General features: G+C 53.9%; 1 protein-coding gene across 1 annotated transcript in view; it reads right to left on the reverse strand.

Moving 5' to 3' along the window:
• Positions 1-11,940, reverse strand: part of LOC140399444 (plasma membrane calcium-transporting ATPase 3-like) — a 32,007-nt gene extending 20,067 nt beyond the window's left edge. Inside the window, exons 1-2 of the mRNA XM_072489022.1 lie at positions 11,772-11,940; positions 5,962-6,173 (exon numbers count right to left, since the gene is read on the reverse strand). Of these exons, the coding sequence (XP_072345123.1) occupies positions 5,962-6,173; positions 11,772-11,940 (381 nt within the window). The remainder of the gene's footprint in view (positions 1-5,961; positions 6,174-11,771) is intronic.
• Between the last annotated feature and the right edge of the window lie 871 nt (positions 11,941-12,811).

Consider the following 12,811-nt stretch of genomic DNA (forward strand, 5'->3'; position numbering starts at 1 on the left):
GGATTTTCACAGTAACTTCATTGCAGTGTTTTTTTAATAAACTTAGAGTACCCAATTATTATTATTTTTTCCAATTAAGGAGCAATTTAGCGCGGCCAATCCACCTAAGCTGCACATCTTTGGGTTGTGGGGGTGAAACCCACGCAGACACGGGGAGAATGTGCAAACTCCACACGGACAGTGACCCAGAGCCGGGATTCGAACCTGGGTCCTCGGCGCCGTAGGCAGCAGTGCTAACCACTGCGCCACGTGCCGCCATTGCAGTGTTAATGTAAGCCTACTTGTGACAATAACAATTATTATTAAAACCCTTTCTCTTCGGTTGCTATTTTCTCAAAAGCCCTAAAAAAGGTTTCCACTTCCTCCTCCATCGCATTTTGGGAGGGCCTGTATAAATTTAATCATATCGCCACCGGGTTCCATTCCTTTCCGGCAGCTGGCAACTAATTTCTCGTGTCTTAAGCTGGATGTCTTTCTCAAATTCCAACCCTCATTTCCGTCTCCATTTCTTCTGCTGCATCTCGATTTCCATCGTTTTAATTCCCTCTCATGCGCTAACTGCAACCAAACTCTCTCGAGCTCAGTATCCCATCAAAACATGTCCCTGATGCTACATTACCTCTGGGTTCACCTATCACACCCAAAGTTTTTGGCCCTCTCCCTCTCGCTCTGTCCCTCTCTGTCTTTCTTTCTCTCTTCTCTCTCTCACTCTCCCTCTCTCTCTGTCTCTCTCTCTCTCTCTCTCTGTCCCTCTCTGTCTTTCTTTCTCTCTTCTCTCTCTCTCTGTCCCTCTCTCTCTGTGCCTCTCTCTCTGTCCCTCTCTCTCTGTCCCTCTCTCTCTGTCCCTCTCTCTGTCTCTCATAGAATCATAGAATTTACCTGCAGAAGGAGGCCATTCTGTCTATCGGGTCCACCCTGACCCTTGGAAAGAGCACCCCATTTAAGCCCACACCTTCACCCTGTCATAATATCCACGCATGTATATGATGAGATGCAGACAGGCAGTGATTGACACACAGGATAACCAATGAACACACACGACACAGAACAACCAATCACCAGACAGGACACCACCACTGTAAAGCACACAGGGCATTAAGACTCTCCCTCGCTCTACAGGACACAGCTACTGAGATAGTCAGGGTGCACAAGCCAGTGAGCACCATCACCATGAGGTAGAGAGTTAGTCTGGACAAGCCAGTAGGAGGTTATCAGTTAGATTAATAGAGTGTCAACTCACAGCAAACTATGTACAGCAATCAGGAAGTTCAATCAAACAGTGTTGGACCATCTCCTGTGTCAGAAGCCTGTTTCTGGTTTCACTGCATCCAGTTGCGGTCAACGTTGAACCAACTTACTTAACACATCACGCCCTATCCCCATAACCCAGTAACCTCAGCTAACCTTTTGGACACTAAGGGGTAATTTAGCATGGCCAATCCACCTAAATCTGCACATCTTTGGACTGTGGGAGGAAACCGGAGCACCCGGAGGAAACCCACGCACACACGGGGAGAAGGTGCAAACTCCTCACGGTCACCCAAGGCCGGAATTGAACTCCTGTCCCTGAGAGGCAGCCGTACTAACCACTGTTCCACCGTCCAGCTCTGTCTCTCTCTCTCTTGGTCTCTGTCTCTCTCTCTCAGTCACTGTCTGTCTCTCTCTGTCGCTCCCTGTTTGTCTCTCTCTCTCTTTCTCTGTTTCTGTCTGTCTCTGCCTCTCTGTCTCTCCCTCTCTCTGTCTCTCACTTCATCTCACTCTGTCTCTCCATTTCTGTCTCTCTCTCTCTGTGCCTCTCTCTCTCTCTCCCTCTCTCTGTCTCTCTCTCTCTGTCTCTCTCTCTCTCTCTCCGTCTGTCTGTCTCGCTCTTTCTCTTCTCTCTCTGTCTCTTTCTGTTTCTCACTCTCTCTCTGTTTCTGTCTCTGTCTCTTCCTCTCTCCGTCTCTCATTCTTTCTCCTCTCTTGTCTCTTGTCTCTGTCTCTCTGTCTCTCTTCATCTCTCACTGTCTCTGTTTCTGACTCTCTCTGTCTCTCTCTCTCTCTGTCTCTGCCTCTACCTGTCTCAACAATTCTCCTTCCCTGTCTCTCTTCTGTCTCTCCTCTCTCTCTCCCTCCCTCTGTCTCTCTCTGTGTCTCACTCTCTCTCTCCTTGCCTCTCTCTATCTCTCTGTCTCACCCTTGTGGTAGTCACCACTGCTGTATATAGTACACATATGAGGTGTAATACGGTAAGGCTCCTGTACTACAGGTACGGGGGTAGATCCCTGCCTGTTGGCTCTGCCCAGTCGGCGGAGTATAAATGTGTGTGCACACCGAGCTGCAGCCATTTCGGCAGCAGCTGTAGGAGGCCACACATCTCTGCTTAATAAAGCCTCGATTACTCTCTACTCTCGTCTCGTTGTAATTGATAGTGCATCAACCTTCTCTCTCCGTCTCTCTCTGACTCTCTCTGCCTCTCTCTCTGTCTCTCTCTTTCTATCGATCTCTCTGTCTCACCCTCTGTCTATATCTCTCTCTGTCTCTGTCTCACCATCTCTCTCTGTGTCTCCCTCTCTCTCTGTCTCTCCCTCTGTCTGTCTGTCTCTCTCTCTGTCTCACTCTCTCTCTCTCTGTCTAACTCTCTCTCTCTCTCTGTGTCTCTCTCTCTGTCTCTTCCTCTCTCTCTGTCTCTCCCCCTCTCTCTATCTCTCTGTCTCTCTCTCTCTCCCTTTCTCTGTCTCACTCTCTCTCTCTGTCTCACTCTCTCTCTCTCTCTGTCTCACTCTGTCTCTCTCTGTCTCACTGTCTCTCTCTGTCTCCCTCTCTCTCTCTCTCTGTCTCACCCTCTCTCTGTCTCTCCCTCTCTCTGTCTCTCTGTCTCACTCTCTCTCTATCTCACCCTCTCTCTGTCTCACTCTCTCTCTCTGTCTCACTCTCTCTCTCTCTGTCTCTCTGTCTCACTCTCTGTCTCTGTCTCACTCTCTCTCTCTCTGTATCGAACTCTCTCTCTGTCTCTCCCTCTCTCTCTCTGTCTCACTCTCTCTCTCTGTCTCACTCGCTTTCTCTCTCTCTGTCTCACTCTCTCTCTCTGTCTCACTCTCTCTCTCTGTCTCACTCTCTCTGTCTGTCTCACTCTCTCGGTCTGTCTCACTCTCTCTCTGTCTCTCACTCTCTGTCTCACCCTCTCTCTGTCTCACTCTCTCTCTGTCTCACTCTCTCTCTGTCTCACTCTCTCTGTCTCACTCTCTCTCTCTGTCTCTCTCTCTCTGTCTCTCTCTCTCTGTCTCTCTGTCTCACTCTCTCTGTCTCACCCGCTCTCTGTCTCTCCCTCTGTCTCTGTCTCACTCTCTCTCTCTCTCTGTCTCTGTCTCACTCTCTCTGTCTGTCTCACTCTCTCTGTCTCTCACTCTCTGTCTCACTCACTCTCTCTGTCTCTCTCTCTCTCTGTCTCACTCTCTCTCTCTGTCTCTCTCTCACTCTGTCTGTCTCTGTCTCACTCTCTCTCTCTGCCTCTCTGTCTCTCTTTGTCTCTGTCTGCCTCGCTCTCTCTCTGTCCCTCTCTATGTCTCTCTCTCTCTGTCTCACTCTCTCTATGTCTCTCTCTCTCTCTCTGTCTCACTCTCTCTCTGTGTCTCTCTCTCTCTATGTCTCTCTCTCTCTCTCTGTCTCACTGTCTCTCTCTGTCTCACTCTCTCTCTCTCTGTCTCACCCTCTCTCTGTCTCTCTCTCTCTCTGTCTCTCTCTCTCTGTCTCACTCTCTCTCTCTGTCTCACTCTTTCTCTGTCTCTCTGTCTCACTCTCTCTCTCTGTCTCTCTCTCTGTCTCTCTCTCTCTCTGTCTCTCCCTCTCTCTCTCTGTCTCACTCTCTCTCTGTCACACTCTCCCTCTCTGTCTCACTCTCTCTCTCTCTGTCTCTCTGTCTCACTCTCTCTCTCGGTCTCTCTCTCTCTCTGTCTCTCTCTCTGTCTCTCTCTCTCTGTCTCTCTCTCTCTGTCTCACTCTCTCTCTCTATTTCTCTCCCTCTCTCTCTGTCTCACTCTCCCTGTCTCTCCCTGTCTCTCCCTGTCTCTCTCTGTCTCACTCTCTCTCTCTCTCTGTCTCACTCTCTCTCCCTGTCTCACTCTCACTCTCTGTCTCTGTCTCTCTGTCTCACCCTCTCTCTCTCTCTGTCTCACCCACTCTCTGTCTCTCTCTCTCTCTCTGTCTCACTCTCTCTCTCTGTCTGTCTCACTCTCTCTCTGTCTCACTCTGTCTCTCACTCTCTGTCTCACTCTCTCTGTCTCACTGTCTCTCACCCTCTCGCTGTCTGTCTCACTCTCTCTCTCTCTCACTCTCTCTCCGTTTCTCTCTCTCACTCTCTGTCACTCCCTCTCTCTCTGCCTCACTGTCTCTCACTCTCTGTCTCACTCTGTCTGTCTCACTCTCTCTGTCTGTCTCACTGTCTCTCACTCTCTGTCTGTGTCACTCTCTCTCTGTCTCTCTCACTCTCTCCGTTTCACTCTCTATGTCTCGCTCTCTCTCTCTGTCTCACTCTCTCTGTCTCACTCTCACTCTCTCTGTCTCTCTCTCTCTGTCTCTCTCTGTCTCTCTCTCTCTGTCTCACTCTCTCTGTCTCTCTCTGTCTGTCTCTCTCTCTCTGTCTCACTCTCACTCTCCGTCTCTCTCTCTCCGTCTCTCTCTCTCCGTCTCTCTCTCTCCGTCAGTCTCTCTCTGTCTCTCTCTCTCTCTCTGTCTCTCTCTCTCTGTCTCACTCTCTCTCTCTGCCTCTCTGTCTCTCTTTGTCTCTGTCTGCCTAGCTCTCTCTCTGCCCCTCTCTATGTCTCTTTCTCTCTGTCTCACTCTCTCTATGTCTCTCTCTCTCTCTGTCTCACTCTCTCTCTCTCTCTCTGTCTCACTGTCTCTCTCTGTCTCACTCTCTCTCTCTCTGTCTCACCCTCTCTCTGTCTCTCCCTCTCTCTCTCTCTCTCTCTGTCTCACTCTCTCTCTGTCTCTCCCTCTCTCTCTGTCTCACTCTCTCGCTCTGTCTCTCCCTGTCTCTCTCTGTCTCACTCTCTCTGTCTCACTCTCACTCTCTGTCTCTGTCTCTCTCTCTCTCTCTGTCTCACTCTCTCTCTCTGTCTCACTCTCTCTCTCTGTCTCTCTCTCTCTCTCTCTGTCTCACTCTCTCTCTCTGTCTCACTCTCTCTCTCTCTCTGTCTCACTCTCTCTCTCTCTCTCTCTCTCTCTGTCTCTCACTCTCTGTCTCACTCTCTCTGTCTCATGTCTCTCACCCTCTCTCTGTCTGTCTCACTCTCTCTCTCACACTCTCTCTCCATTTCTCTCTCTCACTCTCTGTCACTCTCTCTCTCTCTGCCTCACTGTCTCTCTCTCTCTCTGTCTCACTCTCTCTATGTCTCACTCTCTCTCTCTGCCACTCTGTCTCACTTTGTCTCTGTCTGCCTAGCTCTCTCTCTGTCCCTCTCTATGTCTCTTTCTCTCTGTCTCACTCTCTCTCTGTCTCACTCTCTCTCTGTCCCTCTCTATGTCTCTTTCTCTCTATCTCACTCTCTCTCTGTCTCACTCTCTCTCTGTCTCACTCTCTCTATGTCTCTCTCTCTCTGTCTCACTCTCTTTGTCTCACTATCTCTCTCTGTCTCACTCTCTCTATGTCTCAGTCTCTCTCTCTGCCACTCTGTCTCTCTTTGTCTCTGTCTGCCTAGCTCTCTCTCTGTCCCTCTCTATGTCTCTTTCTCTCTGTCTCACTCTCTCTATGTCTCTCTCTCTCTCTGTCTCTCTGTCTCTCTCTCTCTCTCTCTCTCTGTCTCTCTCTCTGTCCCTCTCTATGTCTCTCTCTCTCTCTGTCTCACTCTCTATGTCTCTCTCTCTGTCTCTCTCTCGCTGTCTCTCTCTCTGTCTCTCTCTCTCTCTCTCTCTGTCTCACTCTCTCTCTCTGTCTCTCGCCCGCCCCGAACACCCCTCGACACACCCACGCCGTGCACTGACCTGGATTCCGAAGGTTCCCATGACGATAGAACAGAAGATGGGGTTGCTCTGGATTCCCTGGAAGACGTTGCGTTCACCGTGAATCTTGCGCGCGTTGATCTCGTTGAAAAGCTGCATCATGACGAATACATTGAAGATGATGGTGTAGTGTTCGGATGGCACAGAATGGAGGGCAGCATTCCGGCCACTGTCGATGCCGAAAAACCTTTCACCTGAGGGAAGGGGTGGAGGAGAAATCAAGAAGCGAACAGTCACAACCAGAAACACATCTCTCCCGCACTGCGGCGCTCCCTCAGCAATGACCCTCCGACAGGGCGGCGCTCCCTCAGCACTGACCCTCCGACAGTGCGGCGCTCCCTCAGTACTGACTCTCCGACAGTGCGGTGCTCCCTCAGCACTGACCCTCCGACAGTGTGGCGCTCCCTCAGTACTGACCCTCCGACAGTGCGGTGCTCCCTCAGTACTGACCCTCCGACAGTGCGGTGCTCCCTCAGCACTGACCCTCCGACAGTGCGGCGCTCCCTCAGTACTGACTCTCCGACAGTGCGGCGCTCCCTCAGCACTGACCCTCTGACAGTGCGGCGCTCCCTCAGCACTGACCCTCCGACAGTGCGGCGCTCCCTCAGTCCTGACCCTCTGACAGTGCGGCGCTCCCTCAGCACTGACCCTCTGACAGTGCGGCGCTCCCTCAGCACTGACCCTGAGACAGTGCGGCGCTCCCTCAGCACTGACCCTCTGACACTGCGGCGCTCCCTCAGTACTGACCCCACCGACAGTGAGGCGCTCCCTCAGGACTGACCCTCCGACAGTGCGGCGCTCCCTCAGCACTGACCCTCCGACAGTGTGGCGCTCCCTCAGTACTGACCCTCTGACAGTGCGGCGCTCCCTCAGCACTGACCCTCCGACAGTGTGGCGCTCCCTCAGTACTGACCCTCTGACAGTGTGGCGCTCCCTCAGTACTGCCCCTCCGACAGTGCGGCGCTCCCTCAGCACTGAACCTCGGACAGTGCGGCACTCCCTCAGCACTGACCCTCCGACAGTGCGGTGCTCCCTCAGCACTGACTCTCAGACAGTGCGGCGTCCCTCAGCACTGACCCTCCTACAGTGTGGCGCTCCCTCAGCACTGACTCTCCGACAGTGCGGCACTCCCTCAGCACTGACCCTCCGACAGTGCGGCGCTCCCTCAGTACTGACTCTCCGACAGTGCGGCGCTCCCTCAGCACTGACCCTCCGACAGTGCGGCGCTCCCTCAGTACTGACTCTCCGACAGTGCGGTGCTCCCTCAACCTTGAATTCTCCGACAGTGCGGCGCTCCCTCAGCACTGAACCTCTGACAGTGCGGCGCTCCCTCAGCACTGACTCTCCGAAAGTGCGGCACTCCCTCAGTACTGACTCTCCGACAGTGTGGCACGCCCTCAGTACTAACTCTCCGAAAGTGCGGCGCTCCCTCAGCACTGACTCTCAGACAGTGCGGCACGCCCTCAGTACTAACTCTCCGAAAGTGCGGCGCTCCCTCAGCACTGACTCTCAGACAGTGCGGCGCTCCCTCAGCACTGACTCTCAGACAGTGCGGCGCTCCCTCAGCACTGACCCTCCGACAGTGCGGCACTCCCTCAGCACTGACCCTCCGACAGTGCGGCGCTCCCTCAGCACTGACCCTCCGACAGTGCGGCGCTCCCTCAGCACTGACCCTCCGACAGTGCGGCGCTCCCTCAGCACTGACACTCCCACAGTGCGATGCTCCCTCAGCACTGACCCTCCGACAGTGCGGCGCTCCCTCAGCGCTGACTCTCCGATAGTGCGGCACTCCCTCAGCACTGATCCTCCGACAGTGCGGCCCTCCCTCAGGATTGACCCTCCAACAGTGCAGTGTTCTCTCTGCACTGACCCTCCAATAGAGCGGCGTACCCTCAGCACTGACCCTCTGACAGTGCGGCGCTCCCTCAGCACTGACCCACCGACAGTGCGGTGCTCCCTCAGCACTGACCCTCCGACAGTGCGGCGCTCCCTCAGCACTGACCCTCCGACAGTGCGGCGTTCCATCAGCACTGACCCTCCAACAGTGCGGCGCTCCCTCAGCACTGACTCTCCGAAAGTGCGGCACTCCCTTAGTACTGACTCTCCTACAGTGCGGCGTTCCCTCAGTACTAACTCTCAGACAGTGCGGCGCTCCCTCAACACTGGCCCTCTGACAGTGCAGCGCTCCCTCAGCACTGCCCCTCCGACAGTGCAGTGCTCCCTCAGCACTGACTCTCCCACAGTGCGGCACTCCCTCAGCACCGACCCTCTGACAGTGCGGCGCTCCCTCAGCACCGACCCTCTGACAGTGCGGCGCTCCCTCAGCACTGACCCTGCGACAGTGCGGTGCTCCCTCAGCACTGCCCCTCCGACAGTGCAGTGCTCCCTCAGCACTGACTCTCCCACAGTGCGGCACTCCCTCAGCACCGACCCTCTGACAGTGCGGCGGTCCCTCACCACTGACCCTCCGACAGTGCGGCGCTCCCTCAGCACTGACCCTCCGACAGTGCGGTGCTCGCTCAGCACTGACCCTCCGACAGTGCGGCGCTCCCTCAGCTCTGACCCTCCGACAGTGCGGCACTCCCTCAGCACTGACACTCTCACAGTGCGGCGCTCCCTCAGCACTGACCCTCCGACAGTGCGGCACTCCCTCAGGACTGATCCTCCGACAGTGCGGCGCACCCTCAGCATTGACCCTCTGACAGTGCGGCGCTCCCTCAGCACTGACCCTGCGACAGTGCGGTGCTCCCTCAGCACTGCCCCTCCGACAGTGCAGTGCTCCCTCAGCACTGACTCTCCCACAGTGCGGCACTCCCTCAGCACCGACCCTCTGACAGTGCGGCGGTCCCTCACCACTGACCCTCCGACAGTGCGGCGCTCCCTCAGCACTGACCCTCCGACAGTGCGGTGCTCGCTCAGCACTGACCCTCCGACAGTGCGGCGCTCCCTCAGCTCTGACCCTCCGACAGTGCGGCACTCCCTCAGCACTGACACTCTCACAGTGCGGCGCTCCCTCAGCACTGACCCTCCGACAGTGCGGCACTCCCTCAGGACTGATCCTCCGACAGTGCGGCGCACCCTCAGCATTGACCCTCCAACAGTGCAGAGTTCCCTATACACTGACCCTCCGACAGTGCGACACACCTTGTGCACTGACCCTCGAACAATATGTGTTTCCCTCAATACAGATTCTTGGACAGTAAGCATCTGCCTCACTACGGACCATGTGACAGAGCAGCACTCACTCAGTATTGGCCCTCACTGTGGAATGGGGCCACTGTAGAGGGAGCTTTACTCTGTATCTAACCCCGTGCTGTACCTGTCCTGGGAGTGTTTGATGGGGACAGTGTAGAGGGAGCTTTACTCTGTATCTAACCCCGTGCTGTACCTGTCCTGGGAGTGTTTGATGGGGACTGTGTAGAGGGAGCTTTACTCTGTATCTAACCCCGTGCTGTACCTGTCCTGGGTGTGTTTGATGGGGACAGTGTAGAGGGAGCTTTACTCTGTATCTAACCCCGTGCTGTACCTGTCCTGGGAGTGTTTGATGGGGATAGTGTAGAGGGAGCTTTACTCTGTATCTAACTCCGTGCTGTACCTGTCCTGGGAGTGTTTGATGGGGACAGTGTAGAGGGAGCTTTACTCTGTATCTAACTCCGTGCTGTACCTGTCCTGGGAGTGTTTGATGGGGACAGTGTTGAGGGAGCTTTACTCTGTATCTAACTCCGTGCTGTACCTGTCCTGGGAGTGTTTGATGGGGACAGTGTCGAGGGAGCTTTACTCTGTATCTAACCCCGTGCTGTACCTGTCCAGGGAGTGTTTGATGGGGACAGTGTATAGGGAGCTTTACTCTGTATCTAACCCCGTGCTGTACCTGTCCTGGGAGTGTTTGATGGGGACAGTGTAGAGGGAGCTTTACTCTGTATCTAACCCCGTGCTGTACCTGTCCTGGGAGTGTTTGATGGGGACAGTGTAGCGGGAGCTTTACTCTGTATCTAACTCCGTGCTGTACCTGTCCTGGGAGTGTTTGATGGGGACAGTGTAGAGGGAGCTTTACTCTGTATCTAACCCCGTGCTGTACCTGTCCTGGGAGTGTTTGATGGGGACAGTGTAGAGGGAGCTTTACTCTGTATCTCACCCCGTGCTGTACCTGTCCTGGGTGTGTTTGATGGGGACAGTGTAGAGGGAGCTTTACTCTGTATCTAACCCTGTGCTGTACCTGTCCTGGGAGTGTTTGATGGGGACTGTGTAGAGGGAGCTTTACTCTGTATCTAACCCCGTGCTGTACCTGTCCAGGGAGTGTTTGATGGTGACAGTGTAGAGGGAGCTTTACTCTGTATCTAACCCCGTGCTGTACCTGTCCTGGGAGTGTTTGATGGGGATAGTGTAGAGGGAGCTTTACTCTGTATCTAACTCCGTGCTGTACCTGTCCTGGGAGTGTTTGATGGGGACAGTGTAGAGGGAGCTTTACTCTGTATCTAACTCCGTGCTGTACCTGTCCTGGGAGTGTTTGATGGGGACAGTGTTGAGGGAGCTTTACTCTGTATCTAACTCCGTGCTGTACCTGTCCTGGGAGTGTTTGATGGGGACAGTGTCGAGGGAGCTTTACTCTGTATCTAACCCCGTGCTGTACCTGTCCAGGGAGTGTTTGATGGGGACAGTGTATAGGGAGCTTTACTCTGTATCTAACCCCGTGCTGTACCTGTCCTGGGAGTGTTTGATGGGGACAGTGTAGAGGGAGCTTTACTCTGTATCTAACCCCGTGCTGTACCTGTCCTGGGAGTGTTTGATGGGGACAGTGTAGCGGGAGCTTTACTCTGTATCTAACTCCGTGCTGTACCTGTCCTGGGAGTGTTTGATGGGGACAGTGTAGAGGGAGCTTTACTCTGTATCTAACCCCGTGCTGTACCTGTCCTGGGAGTGTTTGATGGGGACAGTGTAGAGGGAGCTTTACTCTGTATCTAACCCCGTGCTGGACCTGTCCTGGGTGTGTTTGATGGGGACAGTGTAGAGGGAGCTTTACTCTGTATCTAACTCCGTGCTGTACCTGTCCCGGGAGTGTTTGATGGGGACAGTGTAGAGGGAGCTTTACTGTGTATCTAACCCCGTGCTGTACCTGTCCTGGGTGTGTTTGATGGGGACAGTGTAGAGGGAGTTTTACTCTGTATCTAACCCCGTGCTGTACCTGTCCTGGGAGTGTTTGATGGGGACAGTGAGAAGGGAGCTTTACTCTGTATCTCACCCCGTGCTGTACCTGTCCTGGGAGTGTTTGATGGGGACAGTGTGGAGGGAGCTTTACTCTGTATCTCACCCCGTGCTGTACTTGTCCTGGGAGTGTTTGATGGGGACAGTGTAGGGGGAGCTTTACTCTGTATCTAACCCCGTGCTGTACCTGTCCTGGGAGTGTTTGATGGGGACAGTGTAGAGGGAGCTTTACTCTGTATCTAACCCCGTGCTGTACCTGTCATGGGAGTGTTTGATGGGGACAGTGTAGAGGGAGCTTTACTCTGTATCTAACCCCGTGCTGTACCTGTCCTGGGAGTGTTTGATGGGGACAGTGTAGAGGGAGCTTTACTCTGTATCTAACCCCGTGCTGTACCTGTCCTGGGAGTGTTTGATGGGGACAGTGTAGAGGGAGCTTTACTCTGTATCTCACCCCGTGCTGTACCTGTCCTGGGAGTGTTTGATGCGGACAGTGTCGAGGGAGCTTTACTCTGTATCTAACCCTGTGCTGTACCTGTCCTGGGAGTGTTTGATGAGGATGGACTGAGGAGGGAGGGAGTTCGAAGACGTACCGGTGAAGAGCAGGCTGAAGATGATGACCAGCTGATAGATGCTGTGCCCTAAGATGTTTTTCATCATTGTGCGAGAGATGAGGGGCTTGTTGCGGCCGTAGGGCCGTCGGTTCAGGAGATCGTCTGTTGGCGGCTCCGTTGCCAGAGCCAACGAGGCGAACGTGTCCATGATGAGATTGACCCACAGCATCTGGACGGCCTTTAACGGAGAATCCTGAGGGTGGGGGAGGTGCACGAGTGCAGAGAATAAGACGATACAAACAGGATATCGATTATTATCAGGCACGTTCAGGCTCAGAGAATCTCATGTGGCTGAAGGGATAGATAGTTTGCCGTAATATCGCACCTTATTCTCATCCGGACAAATACAAATATTCCGTAGTGCGCTGGGTAAGCCTGACTGTGCTGAGCAATACCGAGTGAGCTGGACAATCCTGACTGTGCTGAGCAATACCGAGTGCGCTGGACAATCCTGACTGTGCTGAGCAATACCGAGTGCGCTGGACAATCCTGACTGTGCTGAAGAATACCGAGTGAGCTGGACAATCCTGACTGTGCTGAAGAATACCGAGTGAGCTGGACAATCCTGACTGTGCTGAGCAATACCGAGTGAGCTGGACAATCCTGACTGTGCTGAGCAATACCGAGTGAGCTGGACAATCCTGACTGTGCTGAGCAATACCGAGTGCGCTGGACAATCCTGACTGTGCTGAACAATACCGAGTACGCTGGACAATCCTGACTGTGCTGAACAATACCGAGTACGCTGGACAATCCTGACTGTGCTGAACAATACTGAGTGAGCTGGACAATCCTGACTGTGCTGAACAATACCGAGTGCGCTGGGTAAGCCTGACTGTGCTGAACAATACCGAGTACGCTGGACAATCCTGACTGTGCTGAACAATACCGAGAGCGCTGGACAATCCTGACTGTGCTGAACAATACTGAGTGAGCTGGACAATCCTGACTGTGCTGAACAATACAGAGTGCGCTGGACAATCCTGACTGTGCTGAACAATACCGAGTGAGCTGGACAA

Source organism: Scyliorhinus torazame, chromosome 22 (genome assembly GCF_047496885.1).
Source record: "Scyliorhinus torazame isolate Kashiwa2021f chromosome 22, sScyTor2.1, whole genome shotgun sequence".
NCBI lineage: Eukaryota > Metazoa > Chordata > Chondrichthyes > Carcharhiniformes > Scyliorhinidae > Scyliorhinus > Scyliorhinus torazame.